The sequence below is a fragment of the Ischnura elegans genome, chromosome 11 (genome assembly GCF_921293095.1).
Source record: "Ischnura elegans chromosome 11, ioIscEleg1.1, whole genome shotgun sequence".
Taxonomy (NCBI): domain Eukaryota; kingdom Metazoa; phylum Arthropoda; class Insecta; order Odonata; family Coenagrionidae; genus Ischnura; species Ischnura elegans.
This window is the reverse complement of record NC_060256.1, coordinates 47,347,508-47,362,224: the sequence shown is the minus strand read 5'-3', so window position 1 is coordinate 47,362,224 and position 14,717 is coordinate 47,347,508. Positions and strand designations below refer to the sequence as shown.

Sequence of the window (14,717 nt, the reverse complement as noted above, 5' to 3'; positions counted from 1 at the left end):
TGCTGCAGGGCCAGATTTAAGGATGTGGGCGGCCTGGGGCCCAATTTGGTGGGAGGCCCTCTGTTTTAAGGTGTAGCAAATTGCAATGTAAAAACAGAAAATGTTAGTAACATAATGTTAAAAAAAAATTCATTAACAATCTACCAAACTGAGCTCTACATCTTCCTAAATACATACACAAAGAGCTGCGCGTACATCTCGTGTTGCCTACGACAACGCTTGGTGTGCCACTGATTGTGTTCAGAGCTACGAGGCCAACGGAACAAGTATTATTTATCAGCAGTGCCAACCATTTATTAATCTCAATGTTGACGACTAGATGTTAGCTAAAGAACACCCAGTTACACTTAAAATCCCCTCATACAATATACTTTTTTTTATTTTTCGAAATTCACCTATATATGCTCATGCTTGGTGAGTGGCCCAGGGCTGGGGCCTCCTTCGATGGAGCCGTGGTATGTTGCCACACATTGCCAACTGGGAGCAAATGATGTTGAAGCAGGCAAGTCAAGGTAAAATCCCAGAAAAGGCCGTGATTCATTATTGAGTGAGGCTTTGGAGATTGAATTTTTCTCATTTTGAATCTTATTCAACTGATTCACTATGTCATCTTCAAATATTTCAATAGAAGTGCTGAAAAATATGTGACAATCAGTAGGAATGTGGCAGGGCTGGCCCTAGCAGGTGCGGGGCTAGGGGCGAACCTTCAGTGCGGGGCCCTTCACTTAAAATATTTAACTCTATACCCCATCTACTAACTCGAGCATTTTGAATCCCTACCACTCTCTCTATCTCTGGCTAAGTCCCCTGTGTGTTCCCCTCCCAAATTCAGACTTCGTAATTACGCCGTTATGATACCATCACGCAGTTGAGTTCAAAATAGTATAATACAAATAAAATTTATAATTATATTTTTGGGTTAGGAACTTCGGAACTGTTGACTTTGTCAATGTCAGTATCACTTTGATCTTCTTCATTTTTGTACTCGAGTGTTGTTTTTGAAGGTTGAAGATATTTTTTGAAAGCACCTTTTAGTGCATTATTATTCCTTACTTAAAATTACTGCATTATTATTCCTTTTTCATAATATTACTTTTTGTCTAGCACGTACTTAACAATACAGTAATAGTTGAAATTGCGTTTTCAAAACTATCGTATATTTAAATTTTTTTTTCACGAACGCGGGGCCCAGGGCAGCCGCCCCGCCCTAAGGCCGGCCCTGGAATGTGGCATTGGTGAATTGTGAGGGTGCCCCTTCTTCCCCCACTTTATTTATAGTAAAATTGAAGAGCTATCTTTGAGTTAGCTATTATCAATTAAAGTTATTATTTCACCAGCGTTAAAACTATGTTCAACCGGAATAGATGAACACTTACAGGGTGGAGGAAAATATTTTCATGAAATATTAACCTTGGTGATGCCAGTAGGAACCAAAATTAATGATTATGTTTAGGTCGAAAACTCACAATTTTTATACTACAGAAACTGAGCCAAGCGCTCTTGATTAGTCATGAGTTTGCTCTGTTGCTGGATGCCTTGGGTACATTGCATTCTCTGGCAGGCAAAGCATTTGAAGTCCAAAGTGTCCAGTAGAAGAATGAGTTGTCCAGAGCAGCGAGGGAGGGGTTTTGGGGGATAAAACCCTCCCCAGAGCTCAGAGAAATTTTTAAGTTTAATCCATTTTACTTAATTCGATTTATATTACTAATAGGGTAGTGTAAGGCTTAATAAAATATCCCTCAGAAAGCCGTAACACTCACCATTTTGAACCGTTTATCTTAAAATTCTGCAATTTGTCAATCTCGCACCTGCCACTTATCCTGCTGGATATTCCATACCCTCACACTCCCCAGTACTAGTTGCACCTAAACCTCCCCAGCCTTAATTCCTAGCTGCACCCCTGGTCCAGAGCGTCCAGTAAATTGGCAAACAGCCAATCAGAGCACTCGTTCAAAGTTTGTGTAGCTAAAAAATGGTGCATTTTCATCATTGGTAATTTTGGTCCATTCTAGCATCAGCTTCGGAAGGTTAAAATTTAGTCACTCAATTGGAAATCAATTGTCTATGGATATCAGGCCTTAGATGCATTGTTGACGAGAGGTATTGCATGCCACCAAGGTTCTGCTGAAAGTGAAGGAGCCCCCAAGAATGACAACCTGGATGGGAGAGGAAAAGCTAAGAATTGAAGAAATGAAAGTTCCCCATATTATTGCATCTTTTGGTGAAAGGATGGAGAGGGCCTATAAGGACCTTGACATATTCTTTTGTACCCGTGGGGAAATATTTTGAGAGGTTACAATGGAATTCCCCCTTTCCCTTGGGCTACAACCTTGTCGCGGTGGAAAGGCTTGCACGTTCCTATGACTCCTAGAGCTGCGCTGGCAGGATTAATTTGCAATTATTCCTGGTAGGGCCACCCATGCCAGATAGGTCGAAGGGTAGGAGCCAAACAAAAAGTCCATGAGATGGTGTCACGTAAAAAACTGTTGGAATGGAAGTGGAAAACCCTACCAACTATCTCTTCCCTAAAAATATAAAAGAGTTTGATCAAGCCTCGGATGGAATCGTGAGACCCAGCCCTTAAGGGTGGGTGTCGTAGGTGGCAGCAAAATCCTCAGGGTCCTTATCATGCGAAATCCTTACAGAGACATATCATCATCATCTTTTTCAGCATCAGCAGCAGCATCCGAGGTGGAGGACAGGAGGACGGAGAAGAAGAAGGCATCGATGAATGTAGGGACGTGGAATGTGAGGACAATGATAAGGGCGGGTAAACTAGAAAATATGAAAAAGGGAAATGCAGAAAGGGAGGATAGATATCTTGGGTCTATCCGAAGTTAGGTGGAAGGATAGTGGGTACCACTGGAGTGACGGGTACAGGGTTATATATAGCGGTTGAGAGGGAGGTCAACGAGGGGTAGCTTTAGTATTGAACGGGAAGATGGGTGAGCGATAGAATTCTTGTGGTAGGAATTGAGGCACGACCCTCCAACCTTGTGGTAGTTCAAGTTTACATGCCCACAAGCAATCTTAGGGAAGAAGAAGTAGATGAGGTGTATGAACAGCTCGAAGAAATAATTAGAGAAACTCTGGGTAAGGAAAATCTGGTAGTGAAGTTTTTAGTTGGGGAAGGGAGGGATGGATACGAAGTAGGAGAATTTGGATTAGCAATTCAGAACGACAGGGGAGAGAAAGCAGCAGAATTTTGCAGGAGAAATAGGTTATTCATTAAACGCTTGGTTTAATCATCACAAAAGGGCAAAGGTACGCATGGAAAAGTTCAGGGGATATTGGGAGATATCAGATATACTACATCATGGTAAGGCAGAGGTTTAGGAATAGTGTGAAAAACTTGCGCAGCTTCCCTGCAGCGGATGTGGATTCGGACCACAACCTAGTACTTATGAAATGCAACATCAGATTCAAGAGACTGATGAAAGTTAGAAAGGCAAAGAAATGGAATGTCCTCAGATACAGATGGATGAATTGAAAGATTGAAAGTACAAAAACTGTTGAGGAAAGATGGGGATAATATTAAAACTGGAATAGTCAAAGCGGCTGAGAAGTCAATTGGTTACGTTTACAGTAGAAGGATAAAGTAGCCATGGATAAGGGAGAACATCATAAGGAAAATGGAGGAAGTGGAAGAACATGGACACAGAACTGGGCAAAAGAATGTATAGACAAATTAATAATCGATTACGGCATGAAACTAAGAGAGCAAGGGAGGGTTGGTGGAAAAAACAGTGTGAGGAAATGGAAAAGTTTAAGAAGGAAGGAGAGGGAGGTGCATAATATGCCAAAGTTAAGTTTCTATCGGGCAGCAAAAGATGGCAAGCCATGCCTAAAATTAAGGCTAAATATGGAATGCTAACCGAGCGAGAGGAGGTACAGAGTAGATGGGAGGAATAAGTGGAGGATCTGTATGAAGGAAGGAACAGGCCGGAGAGATTGACTTTAGAGGAGGAAAGTGAAGTGGAGAAGGATAATCTTGGGCCTGGGATCTTAGATTCGGAAATCAAGAGAGCTCTTAATGATACGAAGGCCAGGAAAGCAGTGGGCATGGACAATATCCCATGTGAGCTGCTGAAGAGTCTAGGGAGGGATAGTAAGAAAAGGTTTTTTGAGGTAGTTCGCAGGATCTATGAGGAGGGGTGTTTGCCAGAAGATTTCGTGAAGACGGTTTTAATTCCGCTACTGAAAAAGAAGAAAGCTGTGGAATGCAGAGATTACAGGACTATTAGCCTAATATCGCACGTGGCGAAAGTGGTACTGAGGATATTGAACACACGAATGGAGGCGAGGGCAAACAAGTATTTGGGCGAAGATCAATTTGGTTTCAGGAAAGGGAAGTCGACTCGTGATGCAATTGCAGTAATGAGGTCCCTCATCGAGAGGAACCTAGAATATGAGCAGGGCATATATGCCAGTTTCGTGGTTTCACCATCTCATAAAAATTGGAAGAAGCTTCAACTGCCAAAAAGTAGACAAGAAGCATATTTTTACCGTTGATTTTGTTGGAAGTGATCATGTATATTTCCAGCAAAGGCTTCATTGCTGACTTCCTTGGAGCCTTAAAAAAAAAAGTCAGTCATCATTTGATTGTGCAACCAGTAATAATTATATGTACTGGGCTTTCCTTATAATGGGAATGATTTCCAATGAGGATTTTGTGAGGGTTTCACACGGACCTCGATGTCAGGGCTTTCTTCTAATAAAAATATTTCACACAAATATGTAGCTGAGTCAAATATAATTTCTATAGAAATGCTGTCTCTACCCTCCAGATTAATGGTTGCCAATGTCAAGCATCCACATTTCATATGTTGGCAAATCTGATCTCTGATTCATTAACCGTTAGAGTGCGGGAACGTTTTTAAGTGTTTTGCACACTGACTGCGGCATTTACCCAAATTTTTATTGCTACCTGGATATTTTGCGCATGGGCACTTACCCTCACCATAAGTATTGTTAAGGGGCTTAATTCTACCAGACCAGCCCTCGTGGCAAGGGGTGCCTCCTGCACTGGGGGCCTCTTTTGCACTGGCTGGCAGCTAAAATCGTGAACTCCCGCAGCCCTAGGGTCAATCTTAGTGACTTCAAGGGTACTGCAACCTTCAGTTAGGTACTTCATAATATATGATCACATAATTCAGAAAGTTATTCATAGATGAACAACTCATAATTCACCATATATTTCATAGTGGCAATTGGCCGTAGCCAGGGGGATCAAGGGGGATTGATCCCCCCCGAAATGAAAAAAATTTCATAGATACTTTATGCTCGCTTGGTGCTCACACGACGATATTATATAGCGGTGCAGAGACATCTAGTAGTCCAATGCGACTTAAGTCAATAATTATCTGAGCGAATTTGTAGGTGCAGTGTGTGAAATAATAGTGCTGTGAATTAGTAGAGAGGTGAGTGACTTATGAGCCTCCCGAGGGACCGCAGAATTGACATCGACACCAAGGAGTTAATTCATTTGTTCGCTGCTAAGAAAGCTAGAAGGCTAAATTCAATTTTATAAAAATATTTTTATATTTTCCTTTAAGGGTTTATAATAAATATGTATATTCATCTGTGTGTGCTATTTTATTTATCTTATAAAAATAATTTTATGTCTGTCTACTATTCCATAAACCCCCCCCCCCCCCCCCCCCCCCCCAAAAATATTTTCTGGCTACGGCCTTGCACAGTAGCCACTTGACCTGGCTGAGCTACCTTTAAATGCTTTGTTTTTAGGTTCCTGGGAACCTTTTGAACAAGCATGACACCAAAGACAGCAAGGGAAATTCTTCCCTTAACTTGAGAATGGACTTCGTAACTAGTGAGACACAAATATGACTCAAATAGTGCTGCGCAGGTACCTATACTGAGGATTGCATAGAGAGGTTTAATACAAGGTTGAGATTCTCCATGAACAAATTAATTTTCCTGCCAAAAATTGGAATTTGGATCATCTGCCTCATTCAACAATTGAATTTCGGAGGGCTATTATAGCGATTGAGATATTAGATTAATGTTTCACATTGGTAGCTCGGGAGACAGTGGCGGATACAGATGGGGGGCGCAGGGGGCACGCGCCCCCCCCCTTGCGGGTCCGCATGTATTGCCGAACATTGCAAAACCACAATTGTAACTTTTTTATATCATAAGATGGCATTGTCTTTTACATGTTTATAATCACTTTAAATAAAATTTTCATATACTTTGCCTGCGACTTGATCATCTTTTATTACGATAAAATTAAAGACAATTCAAGATATGTTGCTTGCCCTTGAGTTTTTTCTGTATCCGCCACTGTCGGGAGATCACTGTTCTTATTATGCTTCTGTCAGATGCGATAAATCCTAAGCCATGAATCAATTATGGACATTTTCCGAAGTAGTGCATAAAAATATATGTATGCAGTCATATAGGTAAGCATTTGTGAATTGCCACGTAAACCAAGCTAGCGCATAGCCAGAATTTATTTGAGTGGTCGCGGGAGCCTTTTCTGTGTGAGAGGGTTTTCAATCAATTCATTGAATTTTCACAGCTTAGTTTTTCCTTTCTCAGTGTCCATTCCAACTCTCTTTAGTAGCTAATTTCACTGGTTACCCCACCTTGAACCTATTTACTTACAGGCTCCTGAGCTGTGTCAATGACAATGGGTGTAATGATTTTCACTCTTCTATAGGTACATAATATTGTGCTGCATTAGCAAGACACTACTTTCAAAGATAAACTTATTAAAGCCATTTTTCATTCTAGATGCCTGTCGGAGTGCTATCCACATTTTACTCACAAAGTGAGACGACAGAGGCTCTATAGAGTAAAGTATACTTTTAGGAGCAGAAATAATATTCATTCATTTGAAATTATTCAAGTTCATTAACATAAATAATTCATCGAAATTTTAATGCTTGAATTTTATTAGTGTCAGAAACAATACAGGAAGGGGACCTCTATATAGAGACCATATGGTAAGAGAAAAAGTGTCAACTTACTTTGTTAGTCATAATTTAAATAGCAACGAATTCCAATCAATTTTGTCATTACGATAATGCTAATGAAGCCCAAATCCTAATTATTATGTGTCACTCCGCATTATATTTACTTTATGAAAAATGCCAATAACTATTTGAAATGGCCAAATCAAAATGAATTTCATGTGATTTTTTCAAATTTGTTTTATAGTTTTTCTAAGTATTTGGTTTTTACTGAAACCATTACAATATATTACTATTTTTTCATTCCAAGGAAAGGTGACAAAAACCAATGGAAAAAAATATGGAAAGGTTCATCAAAACATATATTTTAAATTGACCTCCAAGTATAGAATGTCTGCATGGTGCTGCCATCTACAAAGGAAAATTGCCAAAGCTGAAAAAAAGACATTTGCCGCACAATCTGACGTCGGAATCCAAAGTCAGTCATGGCTCCAACCGCACGTATTGTGAATAGATCGTGGTGAACATCTTTGTGGATCATTGTTCTAGTGAATTTTTTGTGGTTGTTTTATAAAAGTGATTACTGTGAAATGTTAAGTTATGGCTTCAGTAAAGGTCGCCGTAAGAGTTCGCCCATTCAATCAAAGGTGAGCCTCGTAAATGATTTATTATATTAACCTTTGAGTGATGTTTTCTGCTAAATTCTCGAAAATGCTTCTTATGCTGTTTGAATCCTGCATTGAATGTGTCACAGTGTTTCGTATAAGCCTAACTCTAACGTAAAATTAGTGTTATATCTTTTCTTCTGGGACGTGGTTGTGTTTTAGTGTTTAAGTATATAAAAAGTTCGATATCAGCTGTTTTTGTATTTGTCCCTTGTGTGATAACTACGGTGAACTTTGCTTATTTTCCCCATCGAGTGAATGGATTAATTAAAAATAGGGGTTTTCTGATAAATTAAGAATGATGTAAATCAGTTGTGTTTTATTATTGTCACAATATCGGCCGTAGGTAGGAGTTATTTGGAATGCCCCTGTGACTTATCATTGTTTAATTATTTCAGGGAGAAGGATATGGATGCCAAACTGATTATTTCAATGGATGGGAGAAAAACCAGGATTGAAAACTCTAAGGTAAGGGAATAATATCATCATTCACGAACATCAGCCCACCTCAACGGTTACCGAGTGTTAGCAGCTGCGTTCAAGCAGCTATCGCCCGGTTGTGCTGGCGTTAAGTTCACTGCATGTTTTCCGTCGAAACATCATATGCTTTCTTCTACTTCACGGATCAGCTTTTTGAATTTCATGACCTTTAAATCCTTCCACCTGTACCAGCTTTAAAATCGGTTCACTAATGTTCGCTTCTTTAAGTTATGCATGGATGGTATTCATAAGGCTAAAGTACATAATATTATCATTAAGTTCTGCATTGACATTAAGTTTTTAGTGTCCTGTTGTCTTTTCCTGAAACTAAATTTCTGGATTTCAGTTGCTGGATAGTCATTATTTCCCTCGTGGTTAATTTTAATGTTTCTGGAAAGAAATATGACCCTTCTTTAATGGGCGTAGTGCGATTCCGCAGTTTTTCATAACATGTCGAAGTTTGATCAATTTTAAATGTAATGTGATCTGTTATTCTGCCTCGCTGCTCAAGCATATCTATAAGTAGTTATCGTCTGAGAGTTTGCAGGAGGTCAGCAGTCGAATTTATCTTCAGTTGATTCCCCAACTTTCGTTTTTTTTTGGCGCGTGTGATAGTTAAATTGGGACTATCATTCTGGAATAACAATGCTGGACAATACTCACGAGGACATTTTGGGAAAGCTCTGATTTACCGATTGCGCTATTGCAATATAACACGAACATTTTCTACGCGGGAGACGACCATCGCTCAAGAGTGTATAAGGTCTTCAAGGGAAAAGTCGATTGGAAAAATGATCCATAGACAGTATTCGCTTATTACAGCGTTTAGACAAAATTACATCCAATCATGGCCATTAATCTGTTGTATGGCGGGATCAATTGATGTTAGGTAGACATTAGCATTAACTTTAGTTAATGATGTCGAACTGGAATGTCTTGAGTAAAAATTACGTACTTGCTGCTTTTTTGCCCATCGTCGAATGCCCTCACATCGGTGCAGTAGCGGATACAGAAAAAAAACTCAAAGTGGACGCAAAATATATCATGAGCTACCTTTACTTTTGTCGTTATGACAAATGATAAAGTCACATTCAAAGATTAAGAAATTTTTATTTAACTCGTAATACACTTATAAAACACAATGCCATCTTATGGTATAAAAAGTTAAATTGTGGTTAAAAGTTTGGCAATTCGGATGGCCCCGCAAGGGAGGGGGCGCGGTCCCTGTGCCCCCATATGTATCCGCCACTGTATCGGTGTGTCGCCCTGAATGATTTCGTGCGGGAAGTTAATATACTCCTGAAAAATGGGAAATTTGGGGAAACATAATGACTGTGATTATGAAAGTATGATTGGGGAAAGTCTATGGCGATGGTCACATTCATTCCGAACAGATTTTAGGGTTGCAGTCGTGTTATATTATAATTTTTATGGGTCGCCCTTTCACGGGCGGATTTAGGGGGGTTACGGGAGTACAGTTACAGACCCCTTCCCCCCCAATTTCATCAAATTTTTATTCGTTTAATATTTTTTGTAGCCTTGTAAAAGAGTAGAGGGAGTCAATACGCAAAATGCATGGCTACGAGTCCCAAACATGAGAGAATTTTGAGTTGTATTAACCGTAGAGCGTAGCTTTCCCCTAAACGCCCGTTCTCTCCCTGGGGGTTGTCTATACTTCCAAGACCCAGGCCATGACGCCCTCTCCCACCTAAAATTTGTTGTTGCATCCGACATCGGGCCCTTCGTTTTTAGTTACGAAGTACAAGTGAAAAATCGAAACGAATGGAGTCTATTTTTATTTTATTTTTCGCCTACGTTAAGCTGTTTTCCTCGTACCATTGTGTAAGATTTTACGCTCGGACCTATAATCACCTCAAGATTATGCTTTTGGTTATCCTTAGCAGTGGCGCAGCGAGGGGGGGGGGTTGGAGGAAAAGCCTCCCCCCCCCCTAAGAGCTCAGAGAAGTTTTTAAGATTGATATTACTTATACAGACTGTCCCAAGGGTCGTGTGTCATTTTTGACCTGTAATTTTAGTAACTTTCCATAGAGTAATGTTCATAAAAATTGGCACACTTATGGGTAAAGGTCCTAAGTTTTGTTGAGTGAAAGCAAAATTTTACAATTTTGACCTTTTGACCTCACAATTTGGGTCCAAACCAAAATTTTTGAATTTGCCTTATGGGGTTTCAATGTTAAAAAAATCGAGATAGAAAAATGTCTGATTTTCATTGACCAAGATGTCAATTCTTGGGGTTTCGGACCCGAGAAACCCGAAAATAACACTTTTATTGACGAAAATTCAACCGTTGACCCAGTAAGGTCACTGTAGAATCCGCGTAGAGCGTAAGGATTAATAAAATATCGCTCAGAAAGCCGTAAAACTGACAATTTTGAACCACTTATCTTATAATTCCGCAATTTACTAATCTCGCACCTACCGATTATCTTGGTGGGTATACTATACCCCCCACACCCCGGAATTAGCTGCACCTAAACCTCCCCCAGCCTTAATTCCTGGCTGCGCCCCTGATCCTTAGCCTGGGGGTTGAACTCTTTTTCTAGGTCTTCAGCTGTGAAATATGTTTAAGATGAATCAGGCTAAGCGGTTGGTTACTAAGTGGTCCTGTGTTCCCGGTGAACACAGGATCTTCAGTGACACCCAACCATAATATTCGTGACGCGAGGTGACCAAGTTTGGGTGGTGTGCTAGGCTGTTTTTTTGCCCTTCCCACGAATCGAAAAATCGCAAATAGGGTAGTTTCCTTCATTAAAGAAAACGAAATGCATTTATTGCTATTCGTTACCCACCATTAGGGTTTTCATAATATACAAATTATTTGGTTTAAAAAATCCCAGTTTAAACGAATGGCAATGGTCAATTTTAACCTCATTTGAATAAGGCCAGATTGGCGCCCATGCGGTGCCACTCCACGTGACGTCAAAGGGACCTAGTTTCTACACGAAAGGATAGGAGTTTTACATCGAGTCTGAGATTACCAATGCATGCATGAGTCACAGAGCTCAGGGAAACATCTCTTAATAATCACTTATTAAAATTGTCCAAGGTCGGAAAGTTTTCTTCGTTTGATAGGGTAATAATAATCCTTATTTAAGCCAAGCGCTACCTGCTAGTTGGTTACTCTGCTACCTACTAGCAGCCTACTGCATCGTAGCGGTGCTCAAAGCCTCGTCCCAAGGTCACCTCGCAGGGCAGCTGCAGGAACCAGAATGACCGTCACACGGGCTTTTCCCAGCATTCCTACTTAGCCGTTGCGTTTTCACGAGCTTGAAAATTTTCCCTATTTATTTAATCGCGAAAAATAGATATCGTCTTTCGAAAATCTAAGAGCGTGAAATGCGTACTCCAGGAGTAATAATCTTTCGATTTAGGAGATAAAAAATTACAATAAACCGCGGAAAAAAGGACCCGCCGAGTGATGGAAAAAAGGGATGGGATTTCCATCCCTGGAGCCGTCGCGGAAAAGATCGCGTGATCCGGAAAATCATGTGTCGAGCGATCACGTATTTGGTCCATGAAAAGCTATCGCTGCAGCTATCAATGTGAGGTACTGAAGAATGGTCATGTGAGTCATGCTTAAGCTATAAAGTCCGTTTTCGGGTATTGTTGGTTTTTTACCGCTACGAATGTAGTTATAATAGCTTGATCTCTACAGGCGTTTGTATGCGAAATCCGACTTATTTTTCGAAGAAGTGTTGAACGTTATTTAAGTATACCGGGACTAGTCACAGTGATAACTTTTACGGAGTCACCCGCAATGTACAAATTGTGCGAAAAATCCACAGAGGAAAAATCATTCTCCTTGACCGGGATTCGAACCCGGATCCCTCGATTTCCGGCCGAGTGCTTTAGCCGGTTAAGCCTGAATCACACGATCATTTTTTTCGTCGCGAAAGTGATCACTATCGAGATCACTTTTCCCGTCGCGAAAAGCAATGGCTCTAGTGATCATTTTTCTGAATCACACGGTCACTCCCGCCGTCGCTTTTCGCATCATTTCCAATATCACAGCTCGTTGTCATAGGACCCACTTCACGAAATCATGTAGCGTGTTTGTTTATTTATGTCGTTCCCACAATTGTCAAACGTTGCGCTGCAATCGCTCCATAGGGGAATGCGTTCCGATTGGCTGATATGGGGTTTTAGTGACGGTTTTTAGCGACGGAAAAAGCGACCGGACGAGTGATGAAAAATAGCGATGGGAATCCTCATCGCGATCGCGAAAAACAATTGCCGGCGACGATCATTTTGCGCAGTGATCGCGATAGTGATCACTTTCGCGACGAAAAAAAATGATCGTGTGATTCAGGCTTTGAGCTCCGAGGCGTCACTCCCCCCTGTGGAAATTTTGTGGGCTTTACCGGTCAAGGTGGAATGGACTGCTGAGCATATTATCCAACGATCTGATCGTTGGATTATTCTTCCTCATAGAATAATCCTCCAAGATCGTTAGAACATTAATGGCTTTGCCTGGTTTCGCATTTTAGTAGGGCCCTCTTCGCTTCTATAGTGTTGAGGTGTTTTTCCCTCTCCCGTACCATCCGCACCTTTCCTCTCCCAGAGGCGTCGTCGGGCTCCTATCGCGGCCGCGCCTCTATCCTTTTTCCTTCCTTTCCAGCCCCTCCCCGGGTGATCGGGCGTATAAGCCACTGGCTTGGTTCCCGGCCCCGGTGCGTTGTATCCTGAACCCTCATAGTTTCCAAGGTCCCTAAACGAATTGTAGCGTTTGTTTACGTGTTGTTTATTTTGGTTGGGAACTACGTAAATTCCATAAAGCTGTATACCCTGGATGAATTAAATAGAAGTGTCTGGATTTTAATAAATTCAATTTTTCATATCGTATAGTAACACCGTTGTTTGAGGTTTAAATTATATCCGAGGAAAATACACATTATCTACTTTTGCTCATGGGTTTAAGATTGAGTGACGAAATCCGAGATCACATGATGTGTCTGATTGCTTGAATGCGGCGATTGAGTTTGTCTTCATGCCGTGTATTTAAGCGTGGATCGTACGATGATTTTTTTCTATCCCTTTCGGGGGACAGTTCCAGCGATCGCTGCTATAATGGCTGAAGAAATCGACTGTTTCACGCGATCATTTTTACCCCTTGGGCCGTTACGAACGTTTACTTCCTCCTCACTTACTTTCTGCAGTCGTCTCTGTCATTGTGTGCATGAGCAGTCGTTCGACGCGCGATGCAACTCGACTTTTCATTCCTTCTCCGTTATAATCACTTTCGAATCCATCCTTTTTCAGCACGATTCCTATCGAGGCCATTGTTTACGTTCATCTACCTCGTATCGATCGATACGGCTTCCCTGTTGTAAACTCCTTCGTTTACGAAGGTCTCCGTCTGATGCTCTACTTGCAAGATTATTGAGGAAAGAAAAGATTTGGTTGCGAAACGAAAGAAATTGAGGACCTGTTCAATGTAATGACTGAAGTCTTCACATGATGACATTGTGGTGAGAATTCCGTAAGCTGAAGTTTTGAATTATTGAGGATAAATATTCCAGATTCTCTACCTCATCGGTTTGTTTTTGATGGCGAAATTTCGCGCAGACATTATTATATGAAATATTGCTTCGACATGCCTGATGCGTCTAACTGCTGACCTCAAGAAACAGCCAGTAGCGCCTGGGAAATATTTCTTCAGAGATGAACCAACGCGTTGTAAAACCCATGAAGCTTACTTCATGTATACCACTCCGTAGAAACCAATATTTTAATCGATTGTCTTATCGTTTTATACGATATTATCTAACTTAAATCTTCGTATTATGTATCATAAATCTGCCTGAAATAAGTATTCCAGGTTCTTGAAACAATATAAGCCAGCCTCGACTGCAGAAATCAAGAAAGTCTGGAAAAAACATGCTCGAAAGAATGAAATAGCCTTGAATTAAAAGCGCCTAGACACCAGGGAAAGTTATTTCATTAAGAAGTACTTTAAACTTCCTAATGAATAGACTTCTCTTCTATTTCAATAACTTGCTGTTCTCTATTATTCAGTTGATCGTCTTTATCATATATTAATTTGTATTCAGTCTATATGACTTATCATGGATTTTGCCATTAAAATCTGTGTTCCATGCGATGTGCACCCCACGTTTTTCTTTTTTGAAATCAGAAATGTTTTTCTGAAACTTATTTTAGCTTCCTCATCAATCACATTAGAAAATTTCTATAATTTAAGGGACCGTTGGACGTTATTTTCTGTTTTATAAAACGTGTTTTTTTTATAAAAAATGTTATTTTTTGTATCCTAATATAGTTTTTCCATAAAAGCCATTTTTAGGTCAACTCAGGGGGTATATGCGCGTACAAAGTGATACACTAATGTGGTTGAAGATCGCTTACACGCAAATAAACACCTCACTATACGCCTTTAAGAACACAATGTATAATTAAAAGAAAAAAAAGAGATTCGGAAGGTGAGGTAGACGTATCTTCGCTTCACAGAATCTTCGGTCACGATGCAAAAGCTCGCTTCGTCATTAGCACGCGACCAAACGAGGTGGACGGAAGTTCTCCCGCGGTGAATACGGAAAAGACAATTGCTGAGCGTCGAGCGGGGTCGATGAGAGATTGGCTCGAGGCCACTAGAGAAGGA

The 14,717-nt window shown here is 40.6% G+C and overlaps 1 protein-coding gene across 2 annotated transcripts in view; it reads left to right on the top strand.

The window, feature by feature from the left end:
- Nucleotides 1-7,416: 7,416 nt before the first annotated feature.
- LOC124167552 (kinesin-like protein Klp98A) overlaps nt 7,417-14,717 on the top strand; it is a 226,373-nt gene continuing 219,072 nt past the window's right edge. For both annotated transcript variants that reach the window (XM_046545515.1, XM_046545514.1), the window contains exons 1-2: nt 7,417-7,582; nt 7,999-8,068. In XM_046545515.1, the coding sequence (XP_046401471.1) occupies nt 7,536-7,582; nt 7,999-8,068 (117 nt within the window). In that variant the 5' untranslated portion in view covers nt 7,417-7,535. The remainder of the gene's footprint in view (nt 7,583-7,998; nt 8,069-14,717) is intronic.